Below are 16374 nucleotides of genomic sequence, written 5' to 3'. Positions count from 1 at the left end.
ATCTGAAGCACCCTTTTGTAGTGAACTTAGAACTGTTTGAAGGTATCAGAATGGGTTCCTGAGTAATGACAATCAATCCTTATAAAGCAAGGCTTTATAAATAGTGAATTCTAGAAGACCCTTGCTAGTATCATGCCCATACTACATGCAGGAGACACAATGTTAGCACATTTGCTGATAAAATATTTGTGTAATTACTGTTATTGTTCATTGTTTTTTGAAGTTGAATTCCAATAGCAGACAATTGGTTCATGTTTCTCAAACTTAGTATTCCTATTTGTGTAAAAACTACTGATGATTTCAGGCAGTGACTGTACAGTAGGTGATCACAACACCACGGATATGAAGACTATTCAATTTTACAGTTTTAAACATTTGAATCAAGAGTCACACTATAGTTTATTGCAGTAGTAAAGAGCAAACACTTACCGTACTCACCCTTTTCTTGTTTTGAACAAAAAGCATGGGAAGATTTATCTAAAATCAGCATTTCCTAGTGGCTACATGTTGGGAGGGGCACAAGAAAAAACCTGTCCACATCTGAACAGAGCTGTGTCTGGTGACAGGCAGAGCACGACTGCTCTGGTTCATCTGGGAAGGGCTGTGGAGCACTGCAGTTGTGGGAATGCCTCCTGAAGCCTTTACGTGCCAACTTTTGGGAGGTTAATAATGACAAGTTACCTTAAACAAGGATATTTTTATTGGGTCCAATATTCAAGCATCATTAGGTTAAAGTCCTTTAGAAAAGTAAACTGTTAAGAATAAAACCCCCCCAACCTTATGAATGGCAACTGGTACATGAAGTTTAATTTAAAATAAAATTTTACCAGGTTTGTGAGAACATGCTAAAAGCCAAATTGTGTTATGAGTCTAAAACTACCGAAACAAGGTTTGAACAAAATGCTCCAATTCCAAAAAAAGGCAAATATAGGTTTAATGCCAGTCATCCAAAATTGACATTAGTCTCTTAATATAAGGCAAAAATAGTAATTTTCTTTTATTTTTTAACCTACATGAAGTACAGTCAGCAATAGTTGCTCTATAGAATATGCATCATCGAGATCTAAAAGCAAGATCAGCAGAGAATGCTGACTCATGCACTGTAAGATCTTCTCAACATAGTGACAACTCCATAGCAATCTCTGGAAAAGTGTCTGGGTTAAGGACTGGATTAATGCTGCAGAGTGGTTTTGTTAAATGTGTATAATTTAGTTCTCATGCACCACAATCACATGTCCATGTTATAGCTATTTAGCACAAATAGTATTTCTTGCAGATCTAAGGGTGTGTCAATATATATTAAACCATAGAAAATGCCATAAAATACTCTATGCAATCTTTAAGCATATGTCTTCAATATAATTGTATTTACATATTTTTATGAACTTATAATATGTAATAAGTCAATGAAGACATTTTTACAACGTTTATTAGATTATGAATTTATAAATTCCAGGACTCAGAGGCACATAGTTTAAAAGGCCAAGAACACCAAAACGAATTAACTCACAGAAATCAGAGTATTTATGGACGTAACACCAGTAAAAAATAAAAATCACATCCAGACTAAAAGCAACACTTCTTAAGAGTCATCCTTCAAAGTTAGCATAATAAAAAGTTCTCATTTCCCTCAAAGAAAAATAATTCATCCCACCTACCAAGCTAGAAAAACCTATTTACAGTTGTACTTTGATCAGAAGTATCATTAAGTTGTGTAATACAGCCACATCTATTCTGCCATTAGAATTTAACATTTCTTTTAAAGTATAGTTGTATTTACAAACGCATAAATATTGTAACTCTGATCTTCATTAAGGTTTGAATGAAAACAGGTTATTAAGTCACAATACAAACATGTTAGTGGAAAAGTAGGTGCATTTCAGTATCATTCTCAAAGAATAGGAAGCCAATACTTCTGATAAAGCTCAAGTTCATCAATGAGACCAGGGTTTTTAAGTTACGTTAATGAAGATTAAACCTCTTCTGTGTTAATTCTTTACATTGGTTTCTTCAGTCAACTTTCACTACGCTGTATATTTTGGTTACAAACCAAAAGCATGCAAAGAATCCAATTGTCCCTAAAAGAGAAAAAAAAATTACATTTTAGAATACTGACACAGGAGACATTAATTTCTCTCTGTAGTTTATAACTCAGGATGTATGTATATGTGATCTGCTGTCCTTAGTCTTCAGTACATCAATCAGATCAAATAATGGAAAGTTACAGACAGTACCTGGCCCTTAAAGGCATCAACTACTCTATAACCTATCTCATTATTTTCAGGACCATAGAACAGATCACGTGGCAGACTCTAGTTGTAAGATGTTTCTGTGTTACTTGTCTTACATATTTGTTCTTGTTGTTCCAGTATGCTGCAGTCCCACTTCCTTCACATTGCTCCATTTCACCCTTTCTCAGTGACTACTCACACACACTTTATCTGATCTGCTCAGCTGTCAGAATATTGTTATTATGTTTAATAAACCATTTAAACTAACAGCATCAAAGAGAGTCCCCATTATTTAGTAATACTTTAAGGTCTTGGAAAACTAGAGCACTACCTTTATGTCTCCATAGACTGAGTTAATACAAATTTCAAACCATAGTGTAGTTACTACCCAGCTTGTAGTCCTACTGAAAACATGTGTGTTGCATACCTTAACAATAAATACTACTGAAATACTTACGTCAAAACATTCACACGAATTTGAACTAAAATTTATTTCCCTGATAACTTATCATCCTTCTAACAGAATAAAAACTGCTTCATCCCTTCTCTTTGTCTAACTCCAAAAGAAACTTTTAACAAAAATATTATTTTGAATGTGAAATAGTTAATATAGTTGGGCTTTGTTAATCTAACTGGATTATATCAAAATTCAGTCTCAATCAGAATGATATTGGATTAAACAATATGAGCTCAGAACACCTGTTACAGGAACCTTAATTTCCCACAAAAACTAGGACAGGAATAAAGCCCTGAAGATTATCTGATTTTTGTCCAAGTACCTCTTCTAAAATCATATCCTTAACTTACACAAGTATCAAGGGAGTTCTTTAGAAGAAAAAACCTTCCTTTATTTTAGATCAGATAAGAGGGACAACAAAAGTTGTGTGGTAACTCATTCTCTATGAAAGCTTGAAAGGACCCATGAATGATATCATGGTAATTTTTTTTCACTTTACGCTTGCTAAGCTACTGATGTTTAAGTGACTCATTTACAATGATACGTAGTTGTGATCCCAGCTGTGAATCAAAGATTTGTCATGTAGCTCCTGGTATTCTGCCTGCTGAGTCTGATCAATGACCTGGAATGCAGTATGGATGCAAGTGCCTGAAGCATGTGTTACACCGACATAGCAGCAGGGCACCGTCAAAACCCTGCCTCCCGATCCTGACAATTTTTAACAGATGAGTAAGCAGGAGCAGAATAGTTTTAATACAACAATTATGACTTTTTCTTTTTAGCTTTTTGATCATCCTGACATGGGAAGTCAGTTGCCTTTGGGAGCAGTTTTTGCTAAATTGTTAATATGTTCTTTTGTTTAAAAAAATGGAGAACTGCCTGTCCCTTACCCTGCACCTCTGATTTCTTCTGTAAAACCTTATCTCAGAGCACTTCAGTAAATCTCAGAGAACTGAGCATATCTGGTTTTACATTCATATCAACCTAAATGGAGAAAATTATTCTTAAATCTTAAGAAACAGGATTATTTCCCCAAATTAAAAGGTAATTTGCACTTAATCTTGTGGGAAGTAGATAAAAAAATTGTTAAGCACATGGTGTTTTACAATTCTGTGTGATTAACTTCACATGTATCCTCCCCTAATTTCAACATAGAAACTGAAAATTTAAAAAACCAAGAGAGCATACAGGCTCTGAAAACTTAGTTCTAGTTGCACAGGATGACTTACATTTCCACTGTCCCAATTACAAACAAATGACCACCACAAAAAGCAACTGAAAGGGGCTGAGAATAAACCACGTCTTCTTTGCATATTTGTGAACCTACCCTAAAAATTTGCTGGCAGGTGCTGCACAGCCACTTGGTCAACTGAAAATGAACACATGAGCAAAAGAAAAGGGGGATGCACTGGACACATCTTAATGCCTCTAGACAATGTCATGTGACATGACTGACTTGAAAGAGTAAAGGCAAAAAAAGGAAATTATATGGATATCTGAGGTGCAGAAAGGCAGCTAACGCAAATCTCAGCACAGAAGATTATTGTAAATCCCCTTTATCTTGAATGAATCCACTCCAGAATTACTGCATGCATCCAAAGTAAACAGAGTGAACAAAGGAGACAGGGTAAACACAATTCTGGTTTTGGGCAAAACTGTTCACTGTTACAGGCAGACTTGCTGAACATCTGTTGGAAATGCTGGTGAAACTAAATTAATTGACCTTACACTTATGTGAGGCCTAATTATTTTCCACGCTACTTTGTAAGTTTGCACTGCATTTAAAATTGATCTGCATACAGCAGTACACATTCATTTCTAGCTGAACAACCATGCATCCTAGGATATTTAGTTCGATGAGACTATCTGTACACCCAGAGCAGAAGTAAAGGTTAAGAGAAAAGCAGGGTGAGAAAGAAGGAAAAGTGAGCAAGGAAGGCAGAATCTCTGATCTATAAATTCAGAATGACTTGTAAACTGGTACAGAAATGTGAATAAAAGTAGAGATGTATAAATTACAAACTATCTGCAAGCAATGCCAAAACACATTAGACTGACTTAAAATGAAGGCTGGAAGATAAAACTAACCACTTTTGGGACACAGCTTGATCACTTTTCAATGAGATTATATAATGCACTCAAGTCCCATTCTTCCTTTTAACAGGCAATGACCCAAGAAAATCCTTGCAGGCCATTGCTCTTGTTCACCATCATCTGCATTCAGTCATAGTGCGCAAACAGCTTCAGTATTTCCTTAGCTGAAGTGGAAATGTCTTTGAAATATTCGGTTACACTTAAAATGAACATCATTCTCAGTTCTTTTCTCTTTTCTCACTATTTTTGTTCTCTTATGCTAAGTGGAAATGAAAATTCTACTTAATAGAGTGAGATCTGTATTAAAAGCTCTGATGACAAGCCTTTTGTAGTCTAGGAGGCCTCAAAATATAGTGTCTATACATATATATGTATCAAAGCCTTTGGAATCATTAAAAGTTATCATCAGCCTGAAATTATCTAAACCACTGATCAGTTCAAAGTAGTTTCAGAAGTATTGCTCTGTAGGGTAGACTATACAAGGATGGACTGCATTCTGCCTGGAGCAGAATACAGAATTTTTAAGATTTTTTTTGAGGCGTTGGCAGTTCCTGCCTTCTTGCATCAGTTTAAAAGGAGAGTTCTTCCATTTTCACTGCCATTTTTCCACCCTCAACAAGGGCTATTTGTGTCTGACTGCAGACAACAATGGAACATTTTGTGACCTCATCTCAATTACTGAAGAGGAAATTGAAATGCAGCACCTATGACAGATGTTTTTCCAAACACTCACAGTGAAGATTACAAGGTTCTGACATGACTGATACAAAAAATGTTAGAGAAATTCTGTCTGCTTCCCATGCCACTTCAATGCAATTGGGATAAAGGTAAATACGCTCTGGAAGAGAGCAAATTTAAAAAAAAAAAAAAAAAAAAAAAAAAAAAAGCAGCATTCTTTGTCAACTTTTACTCCTCTCTCTTTCTTCCACCTATTCCATAAAATCTGTTTTTATCTTGACACCATAACTTTATACTTGATTACGTGTGATTTGAAGTGTGCTTCTCCAAAGACAACCAATTTAAAAAACAGTTTGTCATATGATTTTCATAAGAATGATATCTGGAAAAGTATTTATCACATATTTGTAGACCTAATGACAGGCCACACCTCAAATTAGCAGTAGTTTTTCCTCATCCTTACTTATGTCTTTCACTGAAATTTGTAATCACATAGTTGCAATATGCTACACAACTACCTGGAAAAAAATCGAAGGCATACATAAATTTATAATTCTGCATCAAGATCAGTTTTGTGACAGATTCTACTGTGCAAAACTAAAGGCATATTCAAAATTTAAAATTAAGGTTCAGTACACTTACCTGTGAAAAGGAAGAAGATCAAAACCATAATCATGGTATAACCGAAATATAAAATGGTGCTAGCTGTTCCTGTGATTTGCAGTTTAGAAAAGAAATAATGTATTGCATATATTAGGAAATAAACTGCAGTGAAACCACTAGTGAGAAATGAACGCCACTGCCAGTGATAGTCCTAGAAGGAGTGAGGAAAAAATACAAACGTATAAGCAATATTGCATACACCTCTAGCCCACTGACCCTACTAGTAAATGCAGAGCTACTTTTTCTCTTATGACTTTATCCAAGAGTAAGTTTTGTAGGGTTTTTTATCTACAGGGAGAAAAACTGTATATAATCAATACTGCTTTAATTACACCATTCAAAATTCCAGATAAAGATCAATAGCAAACTGACAAAATACTAAAACCCCAAATAAACCAGATGTACTTATTTCCAGCCACAGAGAGTTTTTTTTTCCCAAGGCTGGGCATGTCCAAAATGGACTCTGATTGAACAAAATTAATGGATTAGTTTAGCACCTTCAGAAAACAGGGAGTGAGAATCTAAAGATGTCATATCTGACTCACCAATACCCAGTGCAGGGTTTGTTACAAGTTTTGCCAGAAGTAGCCTGCTTCACTTTTTAAAGACATGGTTTAAGTACATCTCATCAAGTAATAGTGTTCATGTTGAATTCTGGAATACTTATTTTCAATTACAAAAGCATTAAAACTTTTTTAAGCATTCTTAAAACGTTATCAGGTTTGAAAACATAAGAAGTACTTCCTACCTCTGCACATAGATGGAAGTAGCAGAGTAATATTGTAGCCTCGGAACATGTAATAACCAAAATAATGAATACCAGAAACAGGAAGCCAAACATGTAATACATCTGGTGGGACCTATAAAAGGGAGTTTAAAAAATCATTTAAATGGCCATTGTGCTATTATTATTTCTTCATACGTAGTAACATCACCTTCACCTTAAGTATTTCCCCTTCCTTTTGAAATACTGTTAATTGTGCAGCCATACAATTGCCTAATTTATTTTCTAACTAAACAATAAGAACCTTTGCAGCTCAGTCTAAAAACACTGAGAAAGCAAGGCCAAAGCATGCCCCTGGTTGTGATTTTAGAGAGAGAAATGACTAGACATAATGTTGAAATCACAGTTCCAGTGAAGTCAGTGTGACCTCTTCCACTGACTTCAGCAGAACCTGGATTTCACCTCACATTTCAATCAAAGGGGCAGAGCTCCAAAATAACAAGAAATGTCAAATGCTGTAGCTGTCTGTGTTGGGTAGAGGCACCTATTCAAGGTTCAGAAACAGTTTAACAAGATCCAATAACTAAATTGTGCCAGAAGGAAGACAAATTCCTCACAGTAGATTAGTTTGTCAGTGAGCTCACATCAAAGTTCACTTATACTGGACTAGTATTCAGTGCTTTATTTTTTAAAATAATTACTCTCCTAGGTTGGTTTTTTTTTTTTACGATTTCACAAGAATTTGTTCTTGGCTCTTTTTTCTTCTCCCAAGAGTAGTAATACTTTTCTAGTCTAATAACAACCACCAAAAAAATCTCAAGTTTATTTTAATAAACTTTACTACTGTCAAGTTACATGCCATATACCAGCTTCAGAGCCACTTCCACATGAAGTCAGTAGAGTAGGATGAGAAAACAACAAACTATCTGAATATAGTATGTCAGCTGTAAATTGCTAAGCATATCACAGCCACCTCTCTACGCAGGAACTGAGTATTTTTGAAACAACAAAATATTAAAAAGATGTTAGCATTTAAATTTTATTGAATCAGTATTATGGTAACCCTGCATCCTCAAAAATTCTGGCAAAGCATATGGAAGAAAAACCTTCAAAAAGAAATTACCACTTTTTATGACAGAGAAAACTCAAATTATGGTGAACTTACCAAATACTATTGAGAATAAAGAACAACTGTATAAAGATACATCCAAAAGGAAGAATCCCTCCCATGATAATGCCAGGTAGTGGCTTTGTATAGAATGATTGCTCAGGAATCTGACGAGGAATTTGGTTTGTGCGAACAGGGTGTTCAATAGCCTTTAAACAAAGATAACAAACAGTTAAATAAATAAAATGTCAAACTACAGCACTACCTTTTTGCTTTCTCTTTGTAATGGGTGGTGGCAAAAAGTCTACTCTTTGTTTTGAGCATGTGCATACCAGCTACACTACATTTGCTTTTGCTCCCAGCTCAGCTACCAACACTTGCTTGGCAAACTCACTAAAAGACAGCTCTTACTGAAAACATAGTGACATATTTCTGACTTCCCTTTTAATGTTTGCCTCTCTATCATCTGTTACAGAGTCTGAGCTGATTTACCACATTTCAGCTGGGATAGTGGTGGTGCAGACTCCTGCTTTCCCCTTCTAAAAATTCCTGCATGTCATTTTTCAGCATTTACTTCAAGAATCACACTAGGATAAATTTACTGAAAGGATTCAATCTGGCAATTCAATCCTAATTTAAGGCACATGCATAGATCAGCATGGTGGGAGAAAACAATGTAAGGCATTGTAAGATACATGCCTACTATGCATCTTCCCCCTTTCATAAAGATTACATCAAAAGCATCAATAGATACTTCCTTTCTGATTTGATTTTCAAGTTTTTGTGACACCTACCACATTGCCTTATTAGCTTATCAAATCTTCCTTCCTTAAAAGAAGATGTACACACCAGTACAATGCAGGGGAACTTGATGGAATTTCAATACGGTTATCAGAAAAAACTCATTGAATTCTGGTTAAGAAAAACAGGGTAACTATACAACTGACTTTAAAAGAGCCTACTAAGACAACATTCTCTGAAGGTATTACAGGAGATCTACAGGGAGATGGAACCCTGGCTTCCTGTGCAGGAGAAAACCCACAAATGTATCTGCACGTATATAGAAATTTGTTTGTGGGGTTAAAAACCAGTAAACTGGTTTTTAAGAAAAAAAAATCTCATTATTTAATGATTTGGTCACCAAATTGTGAAATGTTTGGTCACAAAGAGCCCTCATAAGAATATGTAAAATTGATTGGTTTAGAAGTAAATCCCAATTAATGTCTGTCATTCAGAGATAGCCATTTACAGAACGATTACGCAAACAGATTTCACAGAACTCCAGCAATCTGATCAGGAAACACCCTCAGTGTAGAGGGCACACAGGAACAAGAAATACACGATGAAACCAAAATATGCATAATTTGCTTTCTCTTATGCTTGCTGGGTCAAGTATTTGTTTTAATATATGAAAAAGATGCTAATTAAAATTAAAATGCTCAAATCACTGATTTATCTGTAGCGGTCATTCAATTAAATACAATGATAACCCAAATCGTAGCAGAGAAGTATCACTGCCACCAGCCATGTATCAAAGCCTTGGAATACCAAGACTGGATATCTAATGCATTTCTAAAGTAACTGAACAGAACTGGAGCCAACAGTGCAACTAACTTAGGTGCTACCTCAGTCATGGCCTATACAGAGAAAAATATTTGTGTATGTACATGTATGTATACACTTAAAAAACAACTTCTCAGAAACACTTACGTTTTTCTTAAACCCAAAATAGGCACCAATAAACGTCAGCGGTACAGATATGCAAAACCAGAGTGCCAAAATAGCAACCAAAGTACCAAACGGAATAGCTGCTGAAGAGCCTTCTCCCCAGAGAATGAGGTTCATGATAAAAAAATCCGCAAACACAATTCTGAAAAACACACAGCACACTTAGGAGCACAGAAATACTTCTTAACATTTAGTAACGTTGACAAAACAATGGCACTGTTTTAGCACAAACCTCCGCTAAAACCAAATGACACACACAAAATATGAAAACGAAGAGATCAGACAAGCAGTTCTTTGTTAATCTAGTGGGACTGAACTCCAGCAGGAGCTGACGTTCCAACTAAGCTGTTTCAAATATATGCTTGTCTTAACCACACTTCAGGGTAAGACTGCTTGCTGTGATTAAGTGGAAAAAATTATCAGAGTGGTTATATATTATATGACACTATGTAAGACCGACTACTGTGTGGTCAGAGAAACAGCCTGAAGAATAAAAGAAAACAATGAAAAAGTGGGCCTGAAACTTACTACTATCATAAAGCTTCTTCCTAATCAACCTTTTCATGTGGTGAGAGTAAACAAATGCTTACAAAAAAAAAAAAAAAATCTAAGGATGATATGCCACTAACATCTTTGTCAAAAGCACCATGATACTCTTGTAGCTTCCAGAATAAAGAGACAATGTAAGATTTACTTGTATAGGTGAAACTTAAAAAATTAGCTATGCACATCAGAGAAGCAATTTAATTCTGTTAATCAGGGCAATATTCTCAACTTACCCAGGGCAAAGGAATGATGTCAGCAGGACATTTGTTTTCCATTTCTCACCTCCAAATGCTGTATTAAAACATTTGACAGACATTAAAACATGCATTAAACTCAACCATTAATTTTCCACTCCATTTACCTGTTATACTTAGCTTGCAAATACTCAAATAATGTGCTATCATGCCCAAATTTAAAACCATAAACTAAATCTTCAGTAATAAAATTAAATTTCCGTATCCTACTGCTTAACCACAGAATTTCAAAGCAAATAGTCTCAGACCAAGGTCAGGAAAGGTATCCAACTGAAACTGTCTCTGACCACTTTATCTACTAAAAGGAGGGAACAGATTTGCAGTATTTCTAAGTCCTTAAAAAACATTTTAAACCTGGCGTGATTAAGAAATTTAAGCTTTCTAGCATTTGACTGCAGGTTTCAGTAGGTAAAGATACATAAATATGTGAAAACCAAGCTTAACAATTTTCTCGAAATAATTCTTGCCTATGAGTCTTACAGGAGAGTCAGAACTAACACGCTTACAGAAGTAGTGATGTTTTCTTGAGTCTTAGCAGCATTAAGCAGTGGTGATACCAAAAGACCAAAGACAGCTTTATTAACAAAATCTTTACGAATTTGCACTATGCTGATAAAAATTCTAGTCAGTATACTTTCAAATGAAAATATCCTTCTGGAGTGCAGTGAAGCTGATAATTTCATCTGAGCACTGCCATAATGACATGCTTCTTTATTTCAAGAGTCAGAAGTGATTATGGTTAGAGTGATTTTAATTAAGTTTCTATTTCTTCATAAAAACTTGGTAGAACGTGACAGCAGTTATTAAGATTAACCATTTAATTTCAATTCAGGTTTCACTTTTTAAATGCAATATTGAAAAAAAACCCCAATTTTTAAAACTAGATATCCATTTCAGTTGCATTTTGCTTTATGTCTCACATTACTTTATTTGTATACTATAAAAAAAAACCCCATTCATGTTTACATGCTCTATACAGGGTATGAACATACATATATATATTGTATAACACTTCCTGTTATAACAAAAATATCTCTGGATCAGTCACTCACTGTCTTAGTAGTTAAACAGAACATTCAAGTATCAACTAAGTGATTGCCAGTAAGTAAAATATGAAATATAATCATTAATAACTACATCTCCACCAAAGACACAGGATTCAATTTACCATTAATACACTACAAAATATCCTTCAAAATACATAGCATACAGCACAATATAAAGAATAATTCTATCCTCAATCATGCTCCTAGTACTAAAATTTCCTTCTGCTTAAATCTAACTGGCTTGGAGATTAGGAATAGTTCACTACCACATCACTACCACTGTGTAAAAACTCCCTACAAGATACAAACTCACTTTTCCCACTGGTTTTCCCCACATGAAAATTACAAAATTGTTAGAAGAAAGAACTCCAATATCTACTGCCAGGCTGAAGTTCTGAAATAAACTCCTTCCCTAGCCCTGTACACTCAGAACTAAAGTAGTTCAAAAGATCCATCTCTCTCAGTCAAAAAACCTTTCATCTTGAGTAAGGTAATTAAAACAAGCTGTATGTGGAATGCCATGCTTCACCTTAAAATAAATCAGAGGATACAGGGGTAAACCATCTGAGGCTGGCAGGCAGACAGGTCTTGAAACAAAAGCTGGGATCAGTGAGGGAAAACAGTATCAACTAACTCCTGTCAGGGGCCCAAACACCGCTGGGTTGGTTTCTACAACTACAGAACACCTAACAATCCTTCTCTCTGCGCTTCAGCCACAGTCTGATAAGCATTATTCTCCAAAAAACCTGGGAGCTAGCTAAAAAGAGGTCACAATCTCAGGCATGCAAGAACTGAGGCTCACAATTTGGGGGGGCAGGTGCGTCTTACCAAGCAACGTTGATGGCTAAAACTAAATGCAGGTTTACATTGTCCCCCCAGTTATAGGGAACAGAAGCAGAAAACTCTCTGATGTAAAGATGTAAAGACCTTAGTACTAGTAGTATTTGATTTCACAAATACACAGCAGCAAGAGCAATTCAGGGTCTTTGGGCGTGATTACATCAAAAGCAGTGTAACTATGTTAGTGCTCTATATATGTTTTCTATAGTTAAGGTAAGTGCGTTTCTCCAAGTTGCCCTGAGGGAAGCTACAAAGAGTGCTGCAAAATAAAAATCAGTTCTGTAATGATAATTTACTTTAATGAACTTAAGCCTTGTCATTTTCAGTAACTTTTACTCACATTTGTAGAATCTGGCAGCAACATAACCGGCTGGAGTTCCAAGCAGTACCCACAAAACTACAGCACAGGTCATTAGAGCTCCCCTGTTAGCAGGTGACAAAAATCCCAGGCAAGCAAAAACTGTCAAGTAGAGATGCACAATTTTAGAAATTATGTTAGAAATTTTAGACTATATGTTTGAACATCAGTTATCTTAAAATCTGTGCATATTAAGCTGCATGTCTACTACATCAGCTCAGCTATTTCTAATGACTTTTATGAAATTTCTAGACAAAACTATACCGCTATTTTTACTAGCACCATACAGTCAGCAGTGAAAAATCACGTACACTCAACTAAATCCTCCCCACTTGACTACTTACACAGGGTAACAAAAGTCATTATTAAGATCTGTGTGCCAGAGCCTAGAAAAACTGACAACAGCATTCCTTTTCTTGGGGGCCTGAAAATATCACCATGAACCAGTTTCCAGCCAAATTCTTCTTGAGCATCTTCCTGTGAAAGAAACACACCTATTTTAATACAGTAGATTGCATCTTAAATAACCTGTTACAGCTACACATTTAACTGAAAAAAATACATTCCAAATGAATTTTAGGAACTACATTTTAGACTTACAGTGGAATCCATCTGATTGTATCTTGCAATATCTTTATGCAGTGTCCTCAACATAATCATAGCTACCATTCCAGAAAGAAAGAGGACAATCACCAGGGAATTCATAATACTGAAAAGGAAAAGAAATTAAAATCATCATTCAAACTGCAGTATAAACACTTCACTACAATAAATTTCCTTCTCACCTAAACCACTGGATGTGAGTGTGAGGCATGGATTCCAAAATATAATCCCATCTTGATGCCCACCTGATAGTTTTTTCTTCCTGAAAGAGTAAACACATGAGCTTCAGATACAGTCAGTATCCAACCTGTACATTTAAAAGTTGATGTTCATGTAAAGCAATCTTAAATCTTGTGACTAACTGAAATTTCAAGTTCCATGCCTTACATGGAATTGTTTAATAATAGCTACCTAGAAGAAATATAAGATTTGACCATAGAACCTAAACCAAAATATTTTCTGAATTTGAGCATGTGTGTCTTCTTAAGACATAAAGGCCTACCAAATTAATTTAGTTGTGCTTCCTCCCTTCAAGAACTGTATTAGCTCTTCTGGAATTGGAATGGACTAGCAGAATAATGAAAGAACATGCATTTTTAGCACATGTAAGTCCACATATCAAGAAACCAAGCTATGTTATACAGTCTCCAGCATAACACTTCACTCTCTAGATCACGCTCTGTCTAAATTATCCTTTGCTTTCATACAACCTCATTTCAGTACCAACTACCAATCCCATTGCAAACAGCTTTTACTGCAGGACAGGTGGGGAGACAATACTACAGAACTTATGCTGTTAGTAGATGGAAGCAAATTATGCCTCCAGTCATTTCAACAGATTATACTTATTCAGAATGAACATTCATTGATCAGAAACACTTCAAAAAGGACATTTCTTTATTTTTCAGAGTAAACAAGAAAAAAGGAATAGACAGTACTAGTTAAGGTGAAGATTGCTTCAATCTTAAACAAACTATAAACACTACTATCAATTAATAAAATTGGCTAAGTGTCTGACAGGCTGTTATTTCAGTAATTTATAACATACAGAAGCAAGAGTGCTTTCCAGTAAAGCCAGGTTTTGAAAAAAACGCAGTGGCTTAAAAAATCTAGCCAAGATCATATATCTAGTTCACTGAGATAATAAAACTGTGTCTCAAAGCAAGCAACAAGTTTCTAAACCAGTTTCAATGACTCTAGGATAGAACTGTGTTTTTCCCTCATGCCTAAGCTGCCTTTTTTGTCTTCCTGAGATGACCTGATCAGCCAACCCAATGATATTTCAGAAGACTACCTCCAACTAATGTAACACTGCCCACAGGACAGTAACACACACACAGCTGGGCATGTCATTTTTTTAAGGAGAAACAATAAAATAATATGAAGCTGAGGTCACTCAATTACTAACTTCTGACAGAAATACTTGCTTTTTGATATACAAATTCATTTCAGCACTGTAACTGATATAATTTCTCAAAATATAATTATATACATACATTAGTTCTCAAAATATAATTATATACTATATACATAATATAATCCCTCCTGAGTATACTTCTTATACTATTTATTGTATTTTGAACTCAGACTAACATGGAAACAGTTTGAGAAAGAGTATGAAACTTTGGGAAACAGTTTGTCCAGCAAACTCCTTTTACAGAAAAACAACATCAAAACCCCCCTCTCTTGTTTGTCAGCTGAGTGAGATATATTCAGCTGTCACTGCTGCCTGCAGTTGCCTGATATACTGCTTCTCTGCTTTTAAACAGAGAGTAGTAGAACAAAGAACACCAGCTTCCTACTCCTTTGCAGGGAGAAAGAGCTTGGAGAGAAGGCAGCTTTTGCAGCAGGAGAGCAGAAAATGATCAGCTTCAACCTACCTACAACAATAAATTGCTGAAACACAATTTCTCAGACTTTAGAACTTGGATTGAAAAATAATCTACCAGACAACCTAGGCAGACATGGAAAGTGTGACTCTTTTAAAAACCACATATGTGTTTCACATCCACTCTCTGTGTGTTGGTATGCAAAACTGTAACGTATGTGGTTAAATCCCAAGCCACCTCTGACATTCCAGCTCAAATAAAGTTTTAAAACTACAAATTTACTATTGTGAGCTGATTTTAATTGTCCATCTTTACAATTCATAGTATTAACGCATGATTTTAAGAGGTAACTACCACAGAAATCTTAGTACTCACATGAAAAGTAACTGAGTATGTGTAAGCAATTTTGACTTCTCCACTAGCCTTATTACTTATATCCATAGGTACTCCTGAGCAATCAGGGTTGTCTGGATGGGTATGCTTGTAACTGCAGGAAGAAAAGACACAGAATGAAAGCCGCTTCACTGACAACATTCTTAAGAAAGAATTCTTTCATCTTAAAAGGGCATACCAAGGATTCTTCCCTTAAATACAAAAATTGTTCTTAATGTGTCATAAATTTCAGAACACATGAGGAACATATCCTAAGCTCAGGAGTTTTTGAAACTTGAACTTCTTAAACAAGATTTGTCTCTTCTAAAAAGAATACAGTCTCTGAAGCAGAGTAACAAAAATGAAGGAAGTCTTAGTACTGCTATGAGCCTCCAAAACACTCAAGAAGTTACAACACCAGAATTACTAACTTCTGTCAGAAAAAAATACTTTCAACTGAACCAACAATGCAACCAGCTCAGTTAAACCATGAAAGACAAAATGCTAAGAAATAATAAAACAGACACCAGCTGTGCAAAAGCCACACTCATCAGTTGTTCTGGATTCTGTGTATCTGCGAAATCTTTCTACTCAAACCCTGATTGTTGAAGACATCAAATCTTGCACTCCAGTCAAGCCAGCATCAGGCACTGGTGGCCTATTCTGATACAAAACAGAGTATTCCCTGGTAGGGAAATTAGGGTTCTACATGCACACATACACACATATACACACACACACACACACCACACCCCACAAACACTTACAGGTTTTGTCATTTTTTTGGTCCAAACAGGAAAAAATGCACCAAGATCCATCAAATTCAGAACAAAATGATATTAG

General features: G+C 35.5%; 1 protein-coding gene across 1 annotated transcript in view; it reads right to left on the bottom strand.

Annotated features, from left to right (window-relative positions):
* Positions 1–909: 909 nt before the first annotated feature.
* TM9SF2 (transmembrane 9 superfamily member 2) overlaps positions 910–16374 on the bottom strand; it is a 30410-nt gene continuing 14945 nt past the window's right edge. Inside the window, 11 exon segments of the mRNA XM_039560918.1 lie at positions 910–2078; positions 6103–6274; positions 6872–6983; positions 8013–8164; positions 9666–9825; positions 10463–10520; positions 12710–12829; positions 13072–13204; positions 13328–13436; positions 13513–13592; positions 15535–15646. Of these exon segments, the coding sequence (XP_039416852.1) occupies positions 2011–2078; positions 6103–6274; positions 6872–6983; positions 8013–8164; positions 9666–9825; positions 10463–10520; positions 12710–12829; positions 13072–13204; positions 13328–13436; positions 13513–13592; positions 15535–15646 (1276 nt within the window). The 3' untranslated portion in view covers positions 910–2010.

This window comes from Corvus cornix, chromosome 1 (assembly GCF_000738735.6).
Source record: "Corvus cornix cornix isolate S_Up_H32 chromosome 1, ASM73873v5, whole genome shotgun sequence".
In the NCBI taxonomy this organism is placed as follows: Eukaryota; Metazoa; Chordata; class Aves; order Passeriformes; family Corvidae; genus Corvus; species Corvus cornix.
This window is presented reverse-complemented; position numbering and strand designations above follow the sequence as displayed.